This window comes from Cucurbita pepo, chromosome LG11 (genome assembly GCF_002806865.2).
Source record: "Cucurbita pepo subsp. pepo cultivar mu-cu-16 chromosome LG11, ASM280686v2, whole genome shotgun sequence".
Taxonomy (NCBI): domain Eukaryota; kingdom Viridiplantae; phylum Streptophyta; class Magnoliopsida; order Cucurbitales; family Cucurbitaceae; genus Cucurbita; species Cucurbita pepo.
Window position 1 is genome coordinate 3,060,102 of NC_036648.1, and position 22,013 is coordinate 3,082,114.

General features: G+C 37.0%; 3 protein-coding genes across 4 annotated transcripts; 2 read left to right on the forward strand and 1 right to left on the reverse strand.

Moving 5' to 3' along the window:
* Positions 1-4,322: 4,322 nt before the first annotated feature.
* LOC111805687 (protein spalten-like) lies at positions 4,323-8,818 on the reverse strand. 2 transcript variants are annotated; one of them, XM_023690854.1, is made up of 4 exons: positions 8,501-8,818; positions 8,081-8,209; positions 7,926-7,996; positions 4,323-4,753 (listed from the first exon to the last, which is right to left on the reverse strand). In XM_023690854.1, exons 1-4 carry the CDS (start codon positions 8,621-8,623, stop codon positions 4,510-4,512), a joined length of 567 nt encoding a protein of 188 aa, XP_023546622.1. In that variant the 5' UTR covers positions 8,624-8,818; the 3' UTR covers positions 4,323-4,509. The 2 variants fall into 2 exon arrangements, with proteins under 2 accessions (XP_023546622.1, XP_023546623.1); XM_023690855.1 differs by having other exon boundaries at positions 4,324-4,753; positions 7,921-7,996.
* A 4,066-nt stretch (positions 8,819-12,884) lies between these two features.
* Positions 12,885-16,698, forward strand: LOC111805699 (protein NRT1/ PTR FAMILY 1.2-like). The gene is made up of 4 exons (XM_023690879.1): positions 12,885-13,332; positions 13,408-13,625; positions 14,128-14,666; positions 15,750-16,698. The coding sequence occupies exons 1-4, from the start codon at positions 13,230-13,232 to the stop codon at positions 16,624-16,626; spliced, it is 1,737 nt and encodes a 578-aa protein (XP_023546647.1). The 5' UTR covers positions 12,885-13,229; the 3' UTR covers positions 16,627-16,698.
* Positions 16,699-17,921: 1,223 nt separating this feature from the next.
* Positions 17,922-21,530, forward strand: LOC111804985 (protein NRT1/ PTR FAMILY 1.2-like). Its single transcript, XM_023689835.1, has 4 exons — positions 17,922-18,241; positions 18,342-18,559; positions 19,088-19,635; positions 20,631-21,530. Exons 1-4 carry the CDS (start codon positions 18,127-18,129, stop codon positions 21,505-21,507), a joined length of 1,758 nt encoding a protein of 585 aa, XP_023545603.1. The 5' UTR covers positions 17,922-18,126; the 3' UTR covers positions 21,508-21,530.
* The last annotated feature ends 483 nt before the right edge of the window (positions 21,531-22,013 follow it).

Sequence of the window (22,013 nt, forward strand, 5' to 3'; positions counted from 1 at the left end):
AAAACGGGACGGATTATTGATGTTTGAAGATCTAAGAATGGGGTATGGTAGTAGTTGGATTGAACACCAAAATTTTTCAGCCATACCAAACATTATTCATAACTCATTTTGGGTCCCCATTGAGTTATATATCAATCTTTTTAATGTCATTCATACGTTACCTTCTAACCTTCCTTCTACACCCTTTATATTTTTGTGGTGCTCGACTCGAGATGACACCGTGGTAGGGCGCAGTGCTAGGGTGGAAGTAAAGAGACGTCGTCGTCCTCGTCTTCATTGTCCGGCTAATAGCCATCGTCTCTGTCGAGAATTTTACATTACATTTCATTTTTCATCGAACAAATAAAATCTTCTTTCTCCCTCCCTCCCCATTCCCGACCCCACTTCAAAGTTGAAAAAACGAGCTAACCTTACGAACTTAAAATCAAATTATAGGACCCGCCCTAGTTTTTTTTTTTTTTTTTTTTTTTTTTTTTTTTTTTTTNACTTCATAGAATTAATTATTATTCAGAAATTATTTTTTAATTTCTCAATTGAAATTTAATTTGGGCGATAAAATGAAATAAATATATGTTTTTTTTTAATTAAAAAATTATGTTATTTTAAATTTTTAGTGACCGTTCATAATATCTGGGAATTTGCAGTTTTATATAGCTCTAGTTGAAACCATCTCTCCATGTGTTTTTATGTGGCCGTGGTAGCGTGACATCTCGGGTCAACTTTGTACCGTCTTTATCATTCTCTCGAAAATAATAATACCCTTTTTTGAACTTAATGTTATAGGGTCATTTTGTCGAGCCTATTTTATTTTCAACATTTTCAAATATATCATTGCGAGTCGACACAAAATACGACAAAAGAGAATAATCAAAGTACAAAAATCATTCGAGATCACTAATTTTAGCAAAGAACCCACAATATACAGAGAAAAAAAAATTAATTTATACCCATAAACTGAGTACGGTATCCATTAAAACTGTATCAATTTAAACGTGAAATTTTTGTAAGTCTCATTTAGATTTTATTCGACAAATATGGTGTGAGATATATAATTATTTCAATTAATTTCTTAAATTGTTATAAGTGTATCAAATTAAATAATTTGGTCATTTTGTATGCCATTTATGTGATAAACTTTTTTTGAAGTAAAAAAATATTAAACAAAAAAAAAAAAAAGAGTAATAAAGATTATAATGACTGGGCCTATGATTGTACAATAATGATAATTTAATATATTTTTTAAAAAAATAATGATAATTTAATAATAAAGATTTCTTTTTATGAGTTCAAAATAAAAAAGATTTTATCTTTTTACTCATTATTCTAGAAGATGCCCAATCCCATTCATCTTTCTAATAATAATAATAATTATTATTATTTTTTTGTTCGATCAGATATAATTATTGGTTTAGTTATAAAAAATATTCACATTCTTACAAAATTTGTGCGACTTTTTATAAACGTCTTAAAACTACATTTAAAATATAAATTTATTAAAATATTAGACGAAAATAATTGAGACATAGAATGATGTGGCAACAACGTAAAATAAAAGTTGGAACGCAAACACTACCACATCGTTCTACGTCTTAATTTTCATAAGGTCGAAAGTAATATATTGTCTAAAAGAATTGGGGTATTTATGTAAACCGATGAAATTTTTTAAGGTATTTTTGTAATTTAGTCAAACTTATTTAAAACTTTTACGACAGTTAAGAAACTACTCTGGTAATTTAACACGACAGTTCAGAAACTAATCTGATAATTTAACACGGTAATAGAGAGTATATATATATATTCCACCGGAACAAGCTCACTTTAGCTGCCCAAACAGCAACAGCTCGAGGACTGCGTTAATGAAATGGCCAAAGGAGATGACACATTTGTCGTCATCCCATGTGAGAATGAGACCAAATTGTTGTGTTTTTCGGACCAAATTGGTCCTTAATTCATTGGGTGTTTTAAGGATTTTATGCAACTCTTTTCCCATCTCTTTTTGTTTGTTTTTTTCTTTCGTCCTTTTGTTTCCAGAAAGCTTCGTTCACTCGTTTTTACGTAGAGAAACTGTTGAAGATATTTAGTAATAAATTATAATTTATATCTATATTATAGTTGATATTTTATTATAGGCAAATATCTAGATATTTATCTTTTTAAGTATCTTTCTATTTATTACTTTTTCCTTATTTTATTATAAATGGATAACTTTCACGCCATTTTGGTGGAGTGGATTAAGCAAACATTCTCAGGAACAAAACAAACTTCCTACATCTATCTTATTCGGAGGTTGGAGAATAAGTTTTTAACAGATCTATGCAATAAAACAATTCCATGAAGTCGTGAAGCGAGAAAGTTGTTGATTTGGATAACGAGTCTTGAAACCTACCCGAGATTTATAATGGTACTATCTTAAGGAACGTAACATTTCCACGAGGTCGTAGGTTCAAATCTTCACCCGATGGGAATGTGAAACAGGGTGGGTGTTGATTTGAGTAACGGAATTTTAAATCCTACCCAAGTTTGAGCAAAAATGAAAAAAGATCACGCTGATTAGGGAACGGGATAGTCGTTGACATGGATAACACAGTTCAAAGTCCATACGAGTTTTAATCGATTGTGGAACGGGTCGAATGTTGAGGTGAAGAAGGGGATTGAAGACTGGGGCAAAGCACAATGAATTCCTATATGGTTAGGTACACCAAACCTCTCCCTGATGGCCTGCAAAATTCCTAAGTTCTCCAACTTTTGGATGTGTATTTAATAAGCTCAAAAGGACTAAAGGTTTGAAATGCAGAACCAAGACATGCAAGATATTTCATCTTTGCATTGCAGCAGTAGTTTCAGGCCACTTATTTGATCTTAAGATCCAGATGGGACTCAACCGATGAAGAAAGGTCAAAAACAAAGCTAGCCATAACATGCAGCTCAGTTCCCCCTGGTTCTGTCACATGCATTGCCTCCCTCCACAATCAACTAAATGAATCCAAGTGGGTTCCGTGTCGTGTCGTGTCGTGATGTTTTGTTTCTGCTGTAAAACTAAGAAGAGTGGTCATTGATTGTGAGATCCCACGTTGGTTGAAGAGGGGAACGAAACATTTCTTATAAAAGTGTGGAAGCCTTTCTCTAGTAGACGTGTCTTAAAACTATGAGGCTGACGCGGTACGTGACAGGCTAAAGTAGACAATATTTGCTAGCGGTGGATTTGAGCTGTTACAAATGGTATCGGAGCCAGACACTGGGCGGTGTGCCAGTGAAGACGATGGCTCCCAAGAGGGGTGGATTGTGTGATCCCACTTTGGTTGGAGAAGGGAATGAAACATTTCTTATAAGAGTGTGGAAACTTCTCCCTAGTAGACGCGTTTTAAAACCATGAGGTTGGCAGCAATATGTAACAAGCTAAAGCGGACAATATCTACTAGCGGTGAGCTTAGGCTATTATTACAAATGGTACCAAAGCCAGGTACCAGGTGTGCCAGCAAGGATGCTGACTCCCAAAAAGGGTGGATTGTAAGATCTCACTGGGAATGAAACATTCCTTATAAGGGCGCAGAAACCTCTCTTTAGTAGACGTGTTTTAAAACCGTGAGGTTAACGGCGATATGTAATAAACTAAAATGGATCATATCTACTAGTAGTAGGCTTGAGCTATTATTATTGATCTTCAAACCAACCCGTTGATAAACGGAAGGGAATGGGAATGGAGAGGAAGTAAAACTCCATTGAATGCAGTAGCTTTCAAGAACGTGTCGCTGTTTGTGTAATAAAGACAGAGAGTGACAAGCTCCATGAAACATGTTGTCAGACATGTGTATGTGATGGTTACCTTTCGGAAAATTGGTCCCTTCCTTTTGGTAAAAAAAAAGAAAGAGAAATGGATTCCAACAGCCCTCTGCCTCACTTCCCATACTTTCTTTTCTACCTCCCCAAATGGGTTCCCTCTCATCATCTTTCAAACAAATAACATGATCTCTGTGTGTTATCCTCTGCTGCATCAGTCACGACTGTGAAATTCATCTCGGCTCGTTCTAACTACCGTTTAAATGGGATGTCCTCGATCGTGTGTTAAAATGAAGCAAATGGGAGTATATATCTATAATAGCCCAAGCCCACTAATTGTAGATATTGTCCGCTTTGGTCCGTTACGTATCGCCTTCCCTCATTGTTTTAGAACACGTCTACTAGTGAGAGGTTTCCACACCCTTACGAGACCTCTCTAACCGATGTGGATCTCACAATGTCTCCGTCGTTCTAGATTTCTTGGTAAATTAGGCTTGGATTTCAGACTAGGTCCTCTTAGGGAAAAGGAGATAAATGACACATTATATGAAAAGGACTTGAACCATAAGACTCGTCTCTTCTAAAATTATTGTTCATACACGGCTGTGGAGTATAAAAGAATGTCCAGGTAAATACTGTTGGGTTATAATCATCAACTCTAAGGAAATTTTAATAAGTAATTCCTCGAAAAGTATGATAATAAAGAACGAAAGCAGGGCGGGTGTGTTTTCCCTACATTTTCCTTCTCTTGGGACTTAGAATGAAGTTGTCGTCGTCGCTATCGTTCGTGACCTTTTGCTTTGCTTTTAGATCGCCATTCTTAGAGGGTTGTTGTGGCCTCTGTGAACTCTCTGGTTTGCTCGGCGGTTTAGGTGATTTAATCGGAGTCCCGGATCTCTGTTCCTTTTGTCTTCTCAGTTTCTTCTCGTATGCCTTTTTCGCCTTTTCGGGTGATAACATGCCATGTTCCATCATCCTAGAAATTTAGACTGGTTATCCCATTTGGCTTCTCAACAGAGTAATGCACAGAAACCATAAAAATGTTGAAAAGAGATGCATTCTCAACCAAAGACAATAAGGGTGCTAGCAATCTCGTTTTGACATAACAAAACAACGAAAAGGATACACGATTCGAATATTTGATATGAGATAACGAAGGGCTAACAGTCTCATGTTAACGACGAATATATCAATAAATATAATGGCATGCTTCAAAAATCATAATCATAAACTCGGGTCAATTCAGTTCTCACAAGACCTGAAATATTCGGATATTTTTCACAAGACATGCAAATGATTGTTACTAGCTTTCTTTTTAGCTCTAAATTTGAGCACCCTAAATCGATATTTAAGTACATAAGACCACTGATTGAATCCTGTTCGTACCAAAAAACACGAAACCTTTGTGTTTATAATTCGTAAACCCACAGCACCTTGCTTTGATCTTAACTATTCAAGAGCTAATTAGTTTTTTCGCTACAGAAGGTCCTATGTCCTGTCTTATACATTATAATTTTGGAATCTTCTTCAAGTGCAAATTCATCTTTTAACAAGTCCAAGTCCACGGCTAGCCGATATTGTCCTCTTTGGGTTTTCCCTTTCGGGCTTCCTCTCAAGGTTTTTAAAACGCGCCTACTAGGGATAGGTTTCCACATCCTTTAAAGAATGCTTCATTCTCCTTCTCAACCGATGTGGGATCTCATAATCCACCCCCCTTCGGGACCTAGTGTCCTTGTTAGCACTCGTTCCTTTCTCCAATCGATGTGGGAACTCCCACCCAATCCACCCCCTTCGGAGCCCAATGTCCTTGTTGGCACACAATCTCGTGTCCACCCCCCTTCAGTGTTCAGCCTCCTCGCTAGCACATCGCCCGGTGTCTGGCTCTGATACCATTTGTAACGGCCCAAGCCCACCGCTAGCAGATACTGTCCTTTTTGGGTTTTCTCTTTCGGGCTTTCCCTGGTTTTTAAAATGCGTCACCCTGATTTCCACCCCCTTTAAAGAATGTTTCGTTCTCCTCCCGAACCGATGTGGGATCTCACAACTTTTTTAATCCATTGTAAGTTAGAAGTACTTTTGCATGAAGAACTACCAAAGTAACACATGAATTTCAAACCAAAAGAAAAAACTTGTTCTCAACTCTCCTAGAAGATCAACTTCATACAACCTTTATTTTAATGCTAACGCTCCTTAATATCAACCAGTAATCCATCAGGAGACACCAATTTTTGGTGCATTGTTCCTAAAAGCCAACAAATCACACCAGACCTTCACTCAGGGAAAGAATTCTCATTCTGGCAAACAAATGACTCAGTCCATGATCCAGCCATTTCTCATGTAACTTAACAATCCTAAAACAAGATAATTGTCTTTGAACTGCAATCTTGTTGGGGGCGGAAAAATATACTCTTCCACCTAAACATAGTTCCTTGAGCTCGTTACAGTTGCCCCGCAATATATCCATTAAAACCAGTAACAGATGATAAAAAAAAAAAAAGAAGACTTTTGTTTAATTGTTTATTTCAAGATATATGTGGAATTCATTCCAACCCTAAGACTCCATGGAGAGACTTCTCCCGCCCAAACGATAGCACATTGAGAGTTCAAAGGTTTTCGTTAATTAAGATCCTATTGGGTGGTTTGAATCCAAGACCTTTGTTGAGAAATTTCCTCAAACGTCCTAGGCTGGGCTTCCCCTCAAGTTTTTAAAATGCGTCTGCTAGGGAGAGGTTTCCACACCTTTATAAAGAATGCTTCGTTCTCCTCTCCGACTGATGATAGATCTCATAATCCACCCCCCTTTGGGGCCCAATGTCCTTTCTAGTATACCGCCTCGTCTCCAACCCCCTTTGGGGCTCGGCCTCCTCACTGGCACATCACCCAGTGTTTGGCTCTGAAACCAACTATAACAGTCTTCCACACCCTTATTAGGAATGTTTCGTTCCCCTCTCCAACCGATGTGGGATCTCACACTCTCTACACGTCAGTCACATGTAAATAACTCACATTGCACACTTTATACCTTATCCATAAACTCAAGTTACAAAATGAACAAATTCAGAAAGTAGAAAGAACATAGAAGGATCAAATGCAGGCTATTATACTCAATTCTGATATACTCCATCATGAATATAAGCATAAGCTTCCAGCGGAAGACATTTGCATAAAGTTGGATTTGTTTTCATATGAAGAGCTAGCAACTTATCCAATCTATCGTTTCTATCATCAAGTTGGATTTGTTTTCATATGAAGATCTCACACTCTCTACACGTCAGTCACATGTAAATAACTCACATTGCACACTTTATACCTTATCCATAAACTCAAGTTACAAAATGAACAAATTCAGAAAGTAGAAAGAACATAGAAGGATCAAATGCAGGCTATTATACTCAATTCTGATATACTCCATCATGAATATAAGCATAAGCTTCCAGCGGAAGACATTTGCATAAAGTTGGATTTGTTTTCATATGAAGAGCTAGCAACTTATCCAATCTATCGTTTCTATCATCAAGATTGGATCAGACATGAAAAGTTTCAGTCATAACCCAATGGTTCATCTTGTCTGAGTAACCAAAATACTGAGCAAGTGTCACATGAAAACTGGAATAACCAAAACACAAAGGAAACACTTGGTGGTAAAGTTGTTTGACAGAGCTTATCTGTCCCTAAAAGGCAGCCTCTCGTGTACAATTTCGACTGCACTTAGTCCCTACAATTCGAATAGAAAACCTAAAGTAGTAGTAGATTATGTGGATGATAATCATCATCCAACTTCACTGATTGAGACGATCACGGATTATCATAGGCCTAAAGCTCATGCTCTTGGTATCGGTTTATATGGTTCTAATAAACCAACTTCAAATTTCGAAACATCAGCTAATCAATCATCAATCGTATCCTATAGCACTAGAAATAACATTCTATGTCAGAGTTCTTATTGCTTTTGCTCTCATCACTGATTATACCCTTACATACATGATTACCAGATATCTATAGAGAGGCACATTACAGGACTTGTATGCTTCTAAGTCAAAATCTTATTAAAAATGGGAGCATATGGATTGGTTCAAATCAATACTATATTCATGGTTTTATAAAGACCTCAAAGAATGCTCAAAAGAATATCAGAAAACAAACCGCACCAAAACTCTGCCATTTCACTTGCTGGTATCTGTTTCGACAAGGACTCGTAAAATATCCGAAGGGGCTCTCTCTGTTCATAGCATACAAAAGAGCAAGAATGATGAGTTCATCAATCATATCAACAACAAAAACCATCAAGGATTAAAGTACAAACCTCTTCAGGTGGATCACATTTCTGACCAGGCAAATTATACACTTTCTTTTCTCTCACTTTAGCAGTAGTAACAGTTGTAGTAGTTTTTGTTGTCGCCCTTGAAGAACTCGAACTTGTCTTTGACTTCACCTTCCATAAACAAATCAATTGAAACCCAAATTCAAAATCAACGATCAGAGAAAAGGAAGGATTCAAAAAAATTCCAAAGCCACCAAGAACAGCAGCCCGCCCAATGAGGTGAATCCCCCAATGAAGTACGAAATTAGAACATCGGAAGTAACTGAAAGAACCCTCACAAACTCCAAATTTCAATTACCCCAAATCCGTTACTCTTACCGATCTTAGATGCGTTTCAAAACATCAAAACAATTCAGACAAAAAAAGAACAAACAATTCGCGACAGATTTCCAAAATTAGTACCTCGGATTTAGTGACAACAGAGACGGATTTGTGTTTGGAAGATGGATTTGAGTTCTTGATGGAGCCGCCATCTTGATTACCAGGTTTTTGCTTCGAAACAGTGGATTTGGGCTCTGAAACCATAATTGGTTTTAGGTTTTAGGTTTTTTTGCCTATTGATTAGGCTCTATATCAGAAGATCTATATCAGAAGAAACAACCTTCTTCCTCCCGTCTTCCTTGTTCTCAACACTCCTTCCTTCCCAAGCTGAAGAATTATCTCTACAGTTCGAACTGCTTCAGAATAGGAATAACATAAATAAATTTAAAGCATCACAATTTCGCCAATTAATATGCTCATGTTTCCTTTTTAACTACAATCTCACGTGAATTTTACTCACCTCGATAGTCTCGTGGGCTGAGTCGGGTCGGGTTGGGTCGAGTCCGGTCTCCTCCTAATTTATTATTATTATTATTTTCTTAAATAAGAAAATTAGAGAAATGAGATAATATTCGAGATAGACCGTGTATATGGATTGAATTGAATTAAGACATTTTTTTTGAGTTCTAGCTTGTCGGGTTGGTAACCCGAATCACCTGAATATAAGTCATGGTTTTGTTGTTTTTTTTAAAAAAAATTATTTATTCATAATACGTGGTACATTATTTTTGAGTTCTAACTTCGTGTGAGTCTAATATTTTTACTTTGTTGTAAGCAAAATGCATTTGATATGCTACATGTTCTTATTTCATAAAATGTCATCACTACCCTAAGGGTTAAAGCCCATAATTATATTTATGATTTTAGAAATAAATTTAGGAAAATGATTTAAATTATAGAAATAAATTTAGGAAAAAATGATTTAGGTATTTTAGGAAAAAAAAGTCGAGAAATTTTAGAAATAGATTGACTGTTCTCCATATAAATATCCGTATCCTAGTTAGTTCATCATCCCAAGAAATCACTAAGTAATACAAAATAGTTTCTACAGAGTGTTTTGTAAATCTCTTCTCGATTGATCTTAATAAAGTGTGCGAATATTTTCTACAGTTAGTTGTGTTCAACATTCCCGTCCTATAATCACTCCTTGTCATGTTTATTGTGAGATCTCACATCGGTTGGAGAGGGGAACGAAACATTTCTTATAAGGGTGTAAAAACCTCTCACTAATAGATGCGCTTTAAAACCGTGAGGCTACAGTGATACGTAACGGGCCAAAGTGGACAATATCTGTTAGCAATGGTTTTGGGCGGTTATAGTTGGTATTAGAGCTCGGCACTAAGTGGTGTGCCAGTGACGATGCTAACCCTGAAGAGGGGGGGGGGGAGTGGATTGTGAGATCTTACATCGATTGTAGATAGAAACGAAACATTATGTATAAGGGTATGGAAACCGCTCCTTAGTAGACGTGTTTTAAAATCGTGAGGCTGATAACGATACGTAACGCGCCAAAATAGACAATATCTGTTAGCGGTGGTTTTGGGTTGTTACAGTTCGTACTAGAGCCTGGCACCGAGTGGAATCTCTCACAATTCATAAATTTATTAGCAATTGTTCGGGCACGCTTTATAAGATCTTAACCTTGAGAGAAAGTCCAAAAAGACAATATCCGTTAGCAGTGAGCTTAGACTATTTATTACATTATTGACCATGGTTATGACACACTTCTCGCACCATGTCTCTTGGTGGCATCCAACGTTTACATTTTTATTCCAGCTCTCATGGCTTTACATTTGGTTTCCCTCAAAGACTTCGTGTGAAAATGTATTATTTACTTATAAACTTATGATCATTTCTTTAATTAGCCAAGACTCTCTCTCAACAATTTTCAACGATCCTCTGCTTGAACAAAGTACACTATAGAGCCTCCCTTGAGACCTATGAAGTCTTAGAACAACCCTCTTCCCTTAATTGAGTCTCGACTCCTTTATCTAGAGCTCTCAAATATAACTCTGATACCATATCAACTACGAATTTCCACAGTTGTATGATATTGTTCACTTTGGGTATAAGCTTTCGTGACTTTATTCTTGATTTTCTCAAAATGACTCGTACCGATCAATGTATTCCTTACTTATAAACTCATGATTTTTCTCTTAATTAGCCAACGTCCACCGGTCTCCCAACCATCCTCAAAACTTAAAAATGTAATCTTATAGCCATCTTCCCCCATTTGTAGAGGGACATGAGATCTGTGGGTGAAGAAATTTTCATAGAATCCAACAAGCCCACCACCAATAAGAGCCTTACTCATTAAACCCAATGATCATTAGTCCAGTCTCCGGCCACCAAAGCCGGCCCGAATCATCTCCTGTCAGGTCGTCAACAGAATAGATTACCGTAACATGACCACTAAAAACGGGACCGATTGAGAATATTTGCTAAAACCATAATTAAGAACTAAATATTCTAACACCTTCTCATATGCTGAGCGTCGAATTTGAACGAACAACGACGATGATTAAACGAATAGCCCACGTGGCTTTTTCTGGATTTTATGAAATACACCGGTTTTTAATTAACAATAACGTCAAATTAATAAAAATAACTTTAAACTACTTCAACATTATTTTTATATTTTCAAAAATTTGTTAAAATAAAAATAATTTATAAATATTTTATTTTTTGAGAAGCTTTTTAAATTTTAGAAGCACCCTTAAATGTTTTTAAAAAATTCAAAAATATTCTGATAGTATATGAACGAATACTACGTTTAAAAATATAGTCGTGAAGTTTAACACATCATATTAATACTATTAAATTGTTAGAAAAAAATTAAAAATTTAGAGATAATTTATGAAGTATAGAAGATATTTATTTCATTAAAAATATACTCGTAAACTTTAAAAAATGATATTATTATCATTAAATGTTTAGAAAAAAATAAAAAATTTAGAAAGAATTTAGAAAGTATATAAGATATTTTTTCATTATTGTTTTTAAATAAAATATTAATTATAGAGAAACTTTTCAACTTTTAATTGAACAAATTTATTAAAAATAAAATTGAAATATTAATAATTTATTAAATACAAAATTTAAACTTCGGTATAAATATATTCATTGAATATGTCAAATATTGTAGAAGTTCACAAAACTTATTTAATTACCCACTTTTGACCTATGCTTTACACCTAATGCACGTCATGCAGCCAACCCCACGCCGCGCTGACACGTGTGCAACCAGTCCCACGCCACGTGGATTCCAACTTGGTTTGGTTCCGTATCTTTTGGTCCACAATAAAATATTCTTTTTTTCCATGCATGTATCGATTTTTAATCTAAATTATTAATTCACAAAAAAAAAAAAAAAAAAAAAAAAACTAAATTATTTAATTTTATTTTTTTAGATTCAACCACTAAATTAAAAATAGTTAAATGACGTAATAAAATTATAACAGTCATTTACTCGAATATTAAAAATACTAAATTTATTGGAGTTTCTCGTGGGAAATCAAATAGGAGGAAGGCATCCTTATCTCATAAAAATCTCTACTTTAAAGTTGACAAATATAACATATATTTAATATTTGAATTCAAATATATTTCAATTAATTAAGTTATTGCCATATTGATTAAAAGTTGAATTGATTTCAATTATACACCCAAATTTAGGAGTGTTCCTTAAAATTTAAAGTTTTAGTTTTTTTTTTTTTTTTTTTTTTTTTTCAAAACTAGTGAGTATTGTTGGGAGTTAAGTCCCACATTGATTAATTTAGTGGAAGATCATGAGTTTATACCATTGTGTAGAGTCGTGATTTCTAGCATGGTATTAGAGTCATGCCCTAAACTAGAATCATCATGAGCAAATATTGAACAAGAATTGTGAGCTTTTAAATTGTTTTAATGCTAATTAATAAAAGTTTTTAAAAAATAGATACAATAATTTAATTACACTCATTATTCTCCATATTTATTTTCCTTATATTTTGGATTAAAAATCTGAAATTTTATATTTTTATCGTAAAACATTTAACATATTTAGTCTTAATAGGATAGATTAAATTATAAGCTTAGTTCTGTATCTATATCTAAAAGACTCGTAAATTTAAAATCTATATATATATATATATATATATATATAATAGGTTTTATAATTTTAATTTTATATTAATTTTTTTAAAAAATTTTATCCACATATAATTAAAATTCATAAAAGGAAATTAAATTTATAATTTAACCAAATTACATTAAGTTTACTATTTTATTACCTAATTTAAAAAAAAATATATTTTAGAAAACAAAGCTAAATTTGGAAATTAAAAAAAATAGTTTTAAAATCTTGGTTTTTATTTTTTTTAAATTTGGTAAGAATTTAAATGTATAAAAAAAATAATAATAAATAAAAAAAGCTTTAAAAAACGTACAAGTTTTTTGAAATAGAAAACAAAAAAAAACAGTTATGAACCGAGAAGGTAGTGCTTGAATCTCCGCCATCCTCGTCATCGTCGTCGTGACACCTATAGAGTATCCAAACGTGGACAGCGAACGCTCACCGTAATTGCTTCAATGAATTTTGAATCATGGTCTGAAACAGAAGCTCAATTCTTGTGTTCTCATTTGCGCTATCAGTTGTGGGAGTGTGATACATTGGAAGTTAATATTGCAGGCCAGAATTGAAGATTCAAATCGATGAATTTCTCTTGTTTCTTCCTTTGATTTCGGGAGATTACGAACTGTTCGTCCGATTTATTGATCACTTTGCAACTATTCTATATGATTTAACCGCCATTTTGTTTCTGGTTCTGTAATGGAAGGTCCATTGGCTGCCGATGAAGATAGAGACATGGAAGAGCCATTGTTGAGCAACTCTGATCGCAAAGGAGGCTTGAGAGCTTTGCCTTTCATTATCGGTAATCAACTGTAGTAGAACTGATTTTATATTCTTGTGTTTGTTGCTAAATTAGCTAAGCGTTCTTCGTTATCAGCTAATGGAGCACTTGAGAGGCTCGCGAGTCAGGGTTTATCGCCGAGTATGATACTCTATTTGACTAGGGTTTATGGAATGAACTCCGCCAATGCTTCCAATGTCATCTTCCTCTGGTCTGCCGCCTCAAATTTTACTCCGATCATTTGTGCTTTTCTCGCTGATTCCTATTTTGGTCGGTTTCGGACGATCGCGGCTGGCTGTATCATCAGCTGTTTGGTACTTTTTTCTCGTCTGTCTTGCACAGATTTGCCCTAGTTTATAGTTCCATTTCTCTATTTTCGGCGATTTTGTAAGACCTGATGATTTTCTACACTTCGAATTGTTCGATTTATTGTGATGTTCCATTCCAACTCAATTTAATTAGCTAAAAGCATGATCCAGTTAGAGAGGTTGGGAAATTTTCATTCTTCACTTTGAATTTGAAGCGACATAATCATCTTATGTTTCAATGTAGAGAAGATTTTGCATGCACAAAGAAAAAAATTGCTCTGATTCCTATGAGTTTCTTTCACGAGACAAGCATTCAAACTCTGATTTGGGCATTTTTCGATATTAGAACCCCCCATGAGATGATGATGAACACTGTATAAATGAAACGGATGTGTAACTGCCCATAGGAAAGAATCTCTGTCTGAACTTCTTGTTCTTTATCTTTTTCCCCGCTTTGATCTTCTGGTTTGACAATGCTGTATCGTTTATTTGTTAATTTTTGTAACAGGGGATGTTTGTTTTATGGCTAACTGCAATGATTCCCCAAGCAAGGCCTTTCTGTGATGGTGCCATTTGTGATACCCCATCGATAGCTCAACTATTGTTTCTATATTCGTCTTATGCACTAATGTCGATGGGATCTGGCTGCCTTCAATCATCCAACCTCGCCTTTGGCGCAGATCAATTGCACAGGAGAAACAAATCCAATTCAGGCATTTTGGATCGTTATTTCGACTTATATTATGTTTCATCTGCTAGTGGATCACTTATAGGAGTGTCATGTATTGTGTATATTCAAGATCGTATGGGATGGAGGGTGGGCTTTGGGGTTCCTGTTGCACTCATGTTATTATCTACGGTGATTTTTCTCTTGGCCTCTCCCTTATATTTGAAGCCGATGCCTAGCAGTAGTTGGTGTGCTGGGCTTGTGCAAGTTTTCGTTGCTGCTTATAAGAAGAGGCATATGCAAGTATCATCTACTGGCACATCTGAAATGTACCACCACAAAAATGGATCACCGCTTGCCATGCCAAGTGACAAGTTAAGGTACAAAGTGCATGCCCTTTTGTCTCATTCATAATGCCAATGGCTAAATGCTCTGACATGTTACTTCGGATTAAGGATGCTTACAACTGTTCTTTTAATAATGCCAAATTCTACTTGAGTTTTTGTTTGCTTCTGTTCATTAGACTGCCGTCTATTTTGCTCTTGAAATTAACTCACTTTAACAAGTGATACATGGTACCATTGAGGAGGAACTTGTGAGATCCCATATTGATCGGAGAGGGGAACGAAACATTCCTTATAAGAGTGTGGAAACCTCCTCTTATAGACGTCTTTTAAAATTGTGAGATTGACGACAATACGTAACAGGCCAAAACAGACAATATCTGCTAGCGATGGCCTTGGGCTGTTACAAATGGTATCAGAACCAAACACAGGCGATGTGGCCAGCGTGAGGGGGTGGATTGTGAGATCCCACATTGATTGGAGAAGGGAACAAAGCGTTACTTATAAGGATGTGGAAACCTCTCCTTATAGACGCGTTTTAAAATCGTGAGGTTGACGGCGATACGTAACGGGCCAAAGCGGATAATATCTGCTAGCGGTGAGCTTGGGCGGTTACAAATGGTATCAGAGCCGAACACCGGGCGATGTGCCAGCGAGGACGCTGGCCCCCAAGGGGGGTGCACTGTGAGATCTCACATTGATTGGAGAGGGGACAAAGCATTCCTTATAAAAGTGTGGAAACCTCTCCTTATAAACGTGTTTCAAAACCGTGAGGTTGACGACGATATGTAACGGGCTAGAGAACACTATCTGCTAGCGGTGAGCTTGGATCATTCACAGTCAAACACCGGGTGATGTGCCAGTGAGGACGCTGGCCCCCAAGGGGGTGGATTGTGAGATCTCATATTGATTGAAGAGGGGAATGAAGCATTCCTTACAAGGGTGTGGAAACCTCTCCCTAGAAGACGTGTTTTAAAACTGTGAGGCGGATAGTGATATGTAATGGGCCAAAGTGGACAATATCTACTTGCAGCCCGCTTGGGCTGTTATAGAACCATAGGAATTAGCTATTTTACTCGGATTTTGATAAAGACCAACTTTACCTTGTTTGATTCCAAGGTTTCTGAACAAAGCGTGCATCATTAGAAATTCCGAGGACGAGCTAGCTTCAGACGGGAGGGCTTCAAATCCTTGGATCCTATGCACTGTGGAACAAGTTGAAGACCTGAAAACACTCATCCGGATAATGGCATTGTGGTCTACTGGGATCCTTGTTTGTGCAGCTTTGAGTCAACCATTTTATGTTCTCCAGGTTGCATCTATGGATCGACACCTTACCCCGACTTTCGAAGTTCCTGCAGGCTCGTTTGGTGCAGTGTTTGTTGTTTCTCTAATATTATGGATTATGTTATATGATCGCTTGATCCTCCCTCTGGTATCCAGTTGCAGGGGGAAACCAACTCGTCTCAGTGGGAAAACCAGAATGGGAATTGGGATTCTTTTGTGCACCTTCAGTTTGGCAGTAACGGCAGTCGTCGAGAGTAATCGACGTGCTTTAGCCATAAAGGAAGGCTTCTCCGACGACCCAGATGCTGTGGTAAACATGTCTGCATTTTGGACCCTACCACGCTACATCTTATTAGGTATGGCCGAGGCTTTCAACGTGATCGGGCAAATCGAATTCTTCTACTATGAGCTTCCAAAAGCCATGTCCAGTGTAGCAACCTCTCTTTTTGGGCTGAGCATGTCTGTAGGCAACTTGGCTGCTAGTTTTATAGTGACTATCGTCGATAATTTCACTAAAGCAGCAGGCGTAAAGAGTTGGGTTTCCAGCAACATCAACCAGGGCCACAGTGACTATTATTATTGGCTGCTTTTTGGTTTGCTGTTCGCTAATTTTTTGTATTTTCTTGCCTGTAGCAAGTCTTATGGTCCTTCCAAGGAAGAAGCAAGAGGTGGATCTAATGCTGAAGATGATCTCAATAATGTAAATTAGTTTCCTTCTTTCTTTCTCTGAAGCGTGAAGTGTATTTGGGAAGTTTTTTTTTTTTTTTTTTTTTTTTTTTTTTTTTTTTTTTTTTTTTTTTTTTNGACCAACAAAATCCGGGGTCGCATCGGCTTAGGCTGATGGTATAGTTTTATGTCACTTTAGATTTGAAGTATATTAGATGTACCTGTAATATTTGTTAGAATTCATCGTATGTTTGTTGCTATGTTTATGAGTTTATTCTAGCATGGGATGTATATGAGTTTATTTAGTCTATTAATTCTTTTGGAACTCCGTTGTGTGCTAAGTTAGAGATCATGAGTATTTCTGACCGTTGAGCTATGTGTTACTTTAGGCTGCAATTGAGTAAACGAGTCGTATTTGATGGAGAGTAAATCTTACATACGAGTCTAAAATCCAAGAGAAAAGTCACCGAGATGTCTCTTAATTAGTCTACCAAATTCATTGTGTGCTCAATTAAGGACAATGAGTATTCTTGATCGTTGAGTTGTGTGCTACTTTAGGGTTGTCAAAGAGTTTTATAGATGAGTCGTGTTTGGCCGCCAAACGTGATTCTTACCTACGGGTTTGAAATTTATAGTAAACATGAATAGAGTTAATAGGTAAATTGTAGTTAAAATACCTTAACACCATGATAGTTAGTTACCTGCTACTTGAGTGAAAATCTTCAATACTTTGTTCGAAAAGAACTTGTAAAAAAATATCATTAATACCCTCAATTTAAAAAAAAAAAAAACACTTTTAAAACTTAAAAAAAATTCAAAAATAGTATATAAACGGGACGTTGGTATTATATTTCAAACAGTAACACTAATAATAATAAAAAAAACGTTAGTATTATATTTCAAACAGTAACACTAATAATAAAAAAAATAAGTAGTTTGAGTCGTAAGAACTTTTAAACTTTGTTTATTTAAGGTTTATTCACACCCTAATAATAAAAAAATAAGTAATTTGAGTCGTAAGAACTTTTAAATTTTGTTTAAATTAAGGTTTATTCACACCCGAGTATTTTCGAACCTTTTAAATAAAATTAAGTACATTAATAAAATTTTATAATGGTGTAAGAGTATTTTTTAAAATAAAATATTAACTATTTTCATTCAAAATTAAGTATTAAAAAAATTAGAAATATTTTTAAGATTATTTTTTAATTTAATTTTTTTTTTACTATGCTCGACTTTGCCGACTTTGAACAAAAGGATACACGGTTAAAAGCAAATAAATTACTCAATAAAAGAAATAATAAAATAAATAAATAAAACCAAAAAAATATCGCAGTTGTGAAAAACGTGTTTGGCGTGCTTCATCCGGAAGAATATCTCCGTCACCTGAAAAAAAAAAAATCAACCGGTAATTATTTATTATTTCATTCGATGCATTATTTATTTAGAGTTTAATCGGACTGGTTTGCTTCCCAATCATCGGTAAGTATCTGTGGAAGTTCCGGCGAGGAATCACAGAAGGTCGTCGAGATTGTTCGAATTAATGGAGGTTCTGGAAGATGGGGAGAAGACCGGAATCGCCGTAAGCGGCAGCGAGGGAGCCGAGCAAGCTTCAAATTACACAAATGGTGGTTTGAAAACCATGCCCTTCATAATCGGTACTCATTTCGATTTTCAACTGCCGATTTAATCGAGTTCTTTGTAATTTGTGACGAACTCTCTGTGTCCTTGGTTTTGGATTACTTCTGTTTGTGGCAGTTAATGAGACATTTGAGAGGGTTGCAAGTTTGGGGCTAACTCCTAACATGGTGTTCTACTTAAGGGACGTTTTCGGATTCCAAATCGCCGATGCTTCTATCATTCTGTCTCTGTGGTCTGCTGCTTCCAATGCTTTAGCCATTGTTGGCGCTGTTCTTGCTGATTCTTACTTGGGGCGTTTCTGTGTTATAATTCTCGGATCCTGCAGTAGCCTTCTTGTAAGACTCGTTGATTATCGAAAATTAACTGTTTCCAATTCCATTGATGTTGTAGTCTGTCGTGTGGTATTGTTATAGAATCGAATCCTTTGGTGATATACTGAAAGATGCCTTATTGATGAGAAACCCTAATGAATAGTAACGATTCTCAGGGCCTTAATCCCCTTGATTGTGTCATTGATCTTGCTTGTGTCATTGATCTATAAGAGCCAAAGCCTTTCTCCAATCAATGTAGAACCCCCCAATCCACTCCCCTGGCATCCTTGCTGGCACACCGCCTCGTGTCCACCCGCTTCAGGGCTCAGCCTCCTCACTGGCACATCACTCAGTCTCTGGCTTTGATACCATTTGTAACAACCAAAGCTCACCGCTAGGAGATATTGTCATTTTTGGACTTATGCTCAAGGTTTTTAAAACGCGTCTGCTAGGGAGAGGTTTCCACACCATTATAAACAATGTTTCGTTTTGTTCTCCTCCCCAACGGATGTGGTGTATATTATAGTGTTTACAGTTTACTTATTTCTTCAGGGGATGATTCTTTTGTGGTTAACAGCAATAATCCCACAACTGAGACCTGCATCTTGTAGCCCCTCTGGTATATTATGCGACTCTGCTAATCCTTACCAGCTCGCTGTCCTGTTCTCTTCGTTGGTGTTCATATCCATTGGAGCTGGTTGCATTAGGCCATGTTCTGTAGCCTTTGGTGCAGACCAACTCACCAAGGAGGAAAAGCCCAACAACGATAGTGTCTTGGATTCCTACTTCAATTGGTATTATGCATCGATTGGAATAGCTACGATTATTGCATTATCTCTAATTGTGTTCATTCAAGATCAATTTGGATGGGGAATTGGATTTGCAGTTCCTGCAGTTCTCATGCTTTTTTCTGTGCTAATATTCCTAGTGGGTTCTTCTCTGTACGTGAAAGTGAAGCCAACACAGAGTTTGTTGACTGGGTTTTTACGAGTAATTGTGGTGGCATTTAAGAACCGAAAATTGTCGCTTCCTTTTAGTAACTTTGATCAGTATTACCTTGGTCGTGATCCGAAGTGTCCCATTCCGACCGATTCGATGAGGTACGTAAGTCGGGATGATGCTTATCACTGTTATTATGATCTTATGAATATCCATATTACTCTTCTGCTCAGAATTATGTCCTGGTATCTAATGCATTGCCTTGGAATTGGGCTGCCCGTTTTATACTTTGTCATTTTCAATGAATTGTTACTTTGTTAAAATAACTTAGAGTTTGTTTGAGATCCCACATCGGTTTTAGAGGGGAACGAAACATTCCTTATAAGAGTGTGGAAACCTCTCCCTAGTAGACACGTTTTAAACCTTGAGGGGAAACCGAAAGGAAAACCCTAAGGAGAACAATATCTGCTAGCGGTGGGTTTAGGCTGTTACAAATGGTATTAGAGCCAGACACCGGGCAGTGTGCTAGTGAAGACGCTAGGCTCTCAAGAGGGTGGATTGGGAGATCCCACGTTGGTTGGAGAGAAGCATTTCTTATCAGGGTGTGGAAACTTCTCCCTAGTAGACGCGTTTTAAAACCTTGAGGGGAAGCTCGAAAGGAAAAGTCTAAGGAGGACAACATCTGCTAGTGGTGGGTTTAGGCTGTTACAAATGGTATCAGAGCTAGACACTGGGCGCTACCGAGGACGCTGGGCTCTCAAGAGGGTGAATTGTGAGATCCCACGTCGGTTGGAGAGGGGAACGAAACATTTCTTATAAGGGTGTGGAAATCTCTCCCTAGTAGACGCGTTTTAAACCTTGAGGGGAAACCCTAAAGAGGACAATATCTGATAGCGGTGGATTTAGGCGGTTATAGTATGTTTTTTCGTTAAAAAAATCTTAGGTTTGTGAATAGTGTCTCAAATGCACTGTAATATTAACTTTTACAAGCTATTTGAAAGCTGTTGAAACCAGTTTTTAAAACAAACACTAAAACATTAAGCAAGCTTGATTGATGACTGTTGGTTCATTGCATATACCCTTTGATATTTTACAATTTCTAGTTTTGTTCCTGAGAGTATGAAATATCTGATTTAGTAGTGTTCTTCCCGTGTAGGTGTCTGAATAAGGCCTGTCTTATAAAAGACGGTAAGAACAATTTAAACCCAGATGGCTCAGTGTCCAATCCATGGAACCTATGTTCTGTGGATCAAGTTGAGTCGCTGAAAGCTTTTCTGCGAATCATCCCAATGTGGTCAACAGGCATTCTCATGCTTGTCTGCTTAAACCAAAATTCATTCGGAACGATCCAAGCCAAGACGATGAACAGACACATAACCCGTACTTTCGAAATCCCTGCAGGATCCATCACCATTTTCATGGTCCTTTCTTTATTTTCATGGATCATGTTCTATGACAGAATACTTGTGCCTTTACTTGCAAGACATGGCCATGCTGGTGGACTCAGTCCCAAATTAAGAATTGGAATCGGTCTGCTTCTCTCGTTCTTCGCAATGGCGATTTCAGCAGGCGTTGCATATATAAGGCGTCGAGTTGCCATAGAACAAGGCTTTGAAGACCAACCCAATGCTGTCATTAACATGTCAGCTCTATGGATGGTGCCTCAATGTGTAGTCCTGGGAGTTGCTGAAGCTTTGAACTCGGTCGGACAGGTCGAGTATTTCTACTCGCAGATGCCGAAGACGTTGTCGAGTGTCGCGGTTGCTCTATACTCTTTTGAGATGGCTGTAGCTAACTTGGTGGGAAGCATCATTGTGCAGATGGTAAATAGCATAACAGGAGAAGGAAATAAGACAAGCTGGTTGGATAACAATGTCAACAAGGGTCACTTGGACTACTTTTACTGGCTATGTGCTGCATTGGCTTTGATAAACTTTTTTGGATATCTTGTTTGTTGTTGGGCTCTTGGGAGACAACACAAGGAACCAAATGAGATGGAAGACTTTGAATATAGGAACTTGCCTTCATCATAAGAATGGGAGCAATCTTTTTAGCATCTTTTCATCGTCTTTTCCCTTGATGGTTATTGATTTTGATGAGTGAAGGTTACACGTGAGTGTAAACACCTCTCCTTAGCAGACACAATTTAAAACTTTGAGGGGAAATCAGGCCCAAAGAGGATAATATCTGTTAGCGGTGGGCTTTGGCTGTTACAAATGGTACTAGAGCTAGGCACCGAGCGATGTGCCAGCGAGGACGCTGGGCCCTCAAGAGGGGTGGATTGTGAGATCCCATATCGGTTGGAGAGGGGAACAAAACATTCCTTACAAGGGTGTGAAAACTTCTCTCTAGTAGACGCGTTTTAAAACCTTGAGAGGAAACCAAGCCCAAAGAGAACAATATCTACTAGCGGTGGGCTTGGGCCGTTACAAATGGTATTAGAGCTAGGCACCAGGCGATGTGCCAGCGAGGATGTTGGGCCCTCAAGGGAGGTGGATTGTGAGATCCCATATCGGTTGGAGAGGGGAACGAATCATTC

Excerpts from the sequence above, each read along its gene's own strand:
- LOC111805687 (XM_023690854.1), bottom strand. The coding sequence starts at position 8,623 with ATGGTTTCAGAGCCCAAATCCACTGTTTCGAAGCAAAAACCTGGTAAT. Across the intron at positions 8,210-8,500 it reads CTGTTGTCACTAAATCCGAG|GTGAAGTCAAAGACAAGTTC; the intron begins GTACTAATTTTG and ends TGTTTATGGAAG. Across the intron at positions 4,754-7,925 it reads AGTGAAATGGCAGAGTTTTG|GATGATGGAACATGGCATGT; the intron begins GTGCGGTTTGTT and ends CTAAATTTCTAG.
- LOC111805699 (XM_023690879.1), top strand. The coding sequence starts at position 13,230 with ATGGAAGGTCCATTGGCTGCCGATGAAGATAGAGACATGGAAGAGCCA. Across the intron at positions 13,626-14,127 it reads GCTGTATCATCAGCTGTTTG|GGGATGTTTGTTTTATGGCT; the intron begins GTACTTTTTTCT and ends TTTTTGTAACAG. Across the intron at positions 14,667-15,749 it reads ATGCCAAGTGACAAGTTAAG|GTTTCTGAACAAAGCGTGCA; the intron begins GTACAAAGTGCA and ends TTTGATTCCAAG.
- LOC111804985 (XM_023689835.1), top strand. The coding sequence starts at position 18,127 with ATGGAGGTTCTGGAAGATGGGGAGAAGACCGGAATCGCCGTAAGCGGC. Across the intron at positions 18,242-18,341 it reads AACCATGCCCTTCATAATCG|TTAATGAGACATTTGAGAGG; the intron begins GTACTCATTTCG and ends TGTTTGTGGCAG. Across the intron at positions 18,560-19,087 it reads GATCCTGCAGTAGCCTTCTT|GGGATGATTCTTTTGTGGTT; the intron begins GTAAGACTCGTT and ends TTATTTCTTCAG.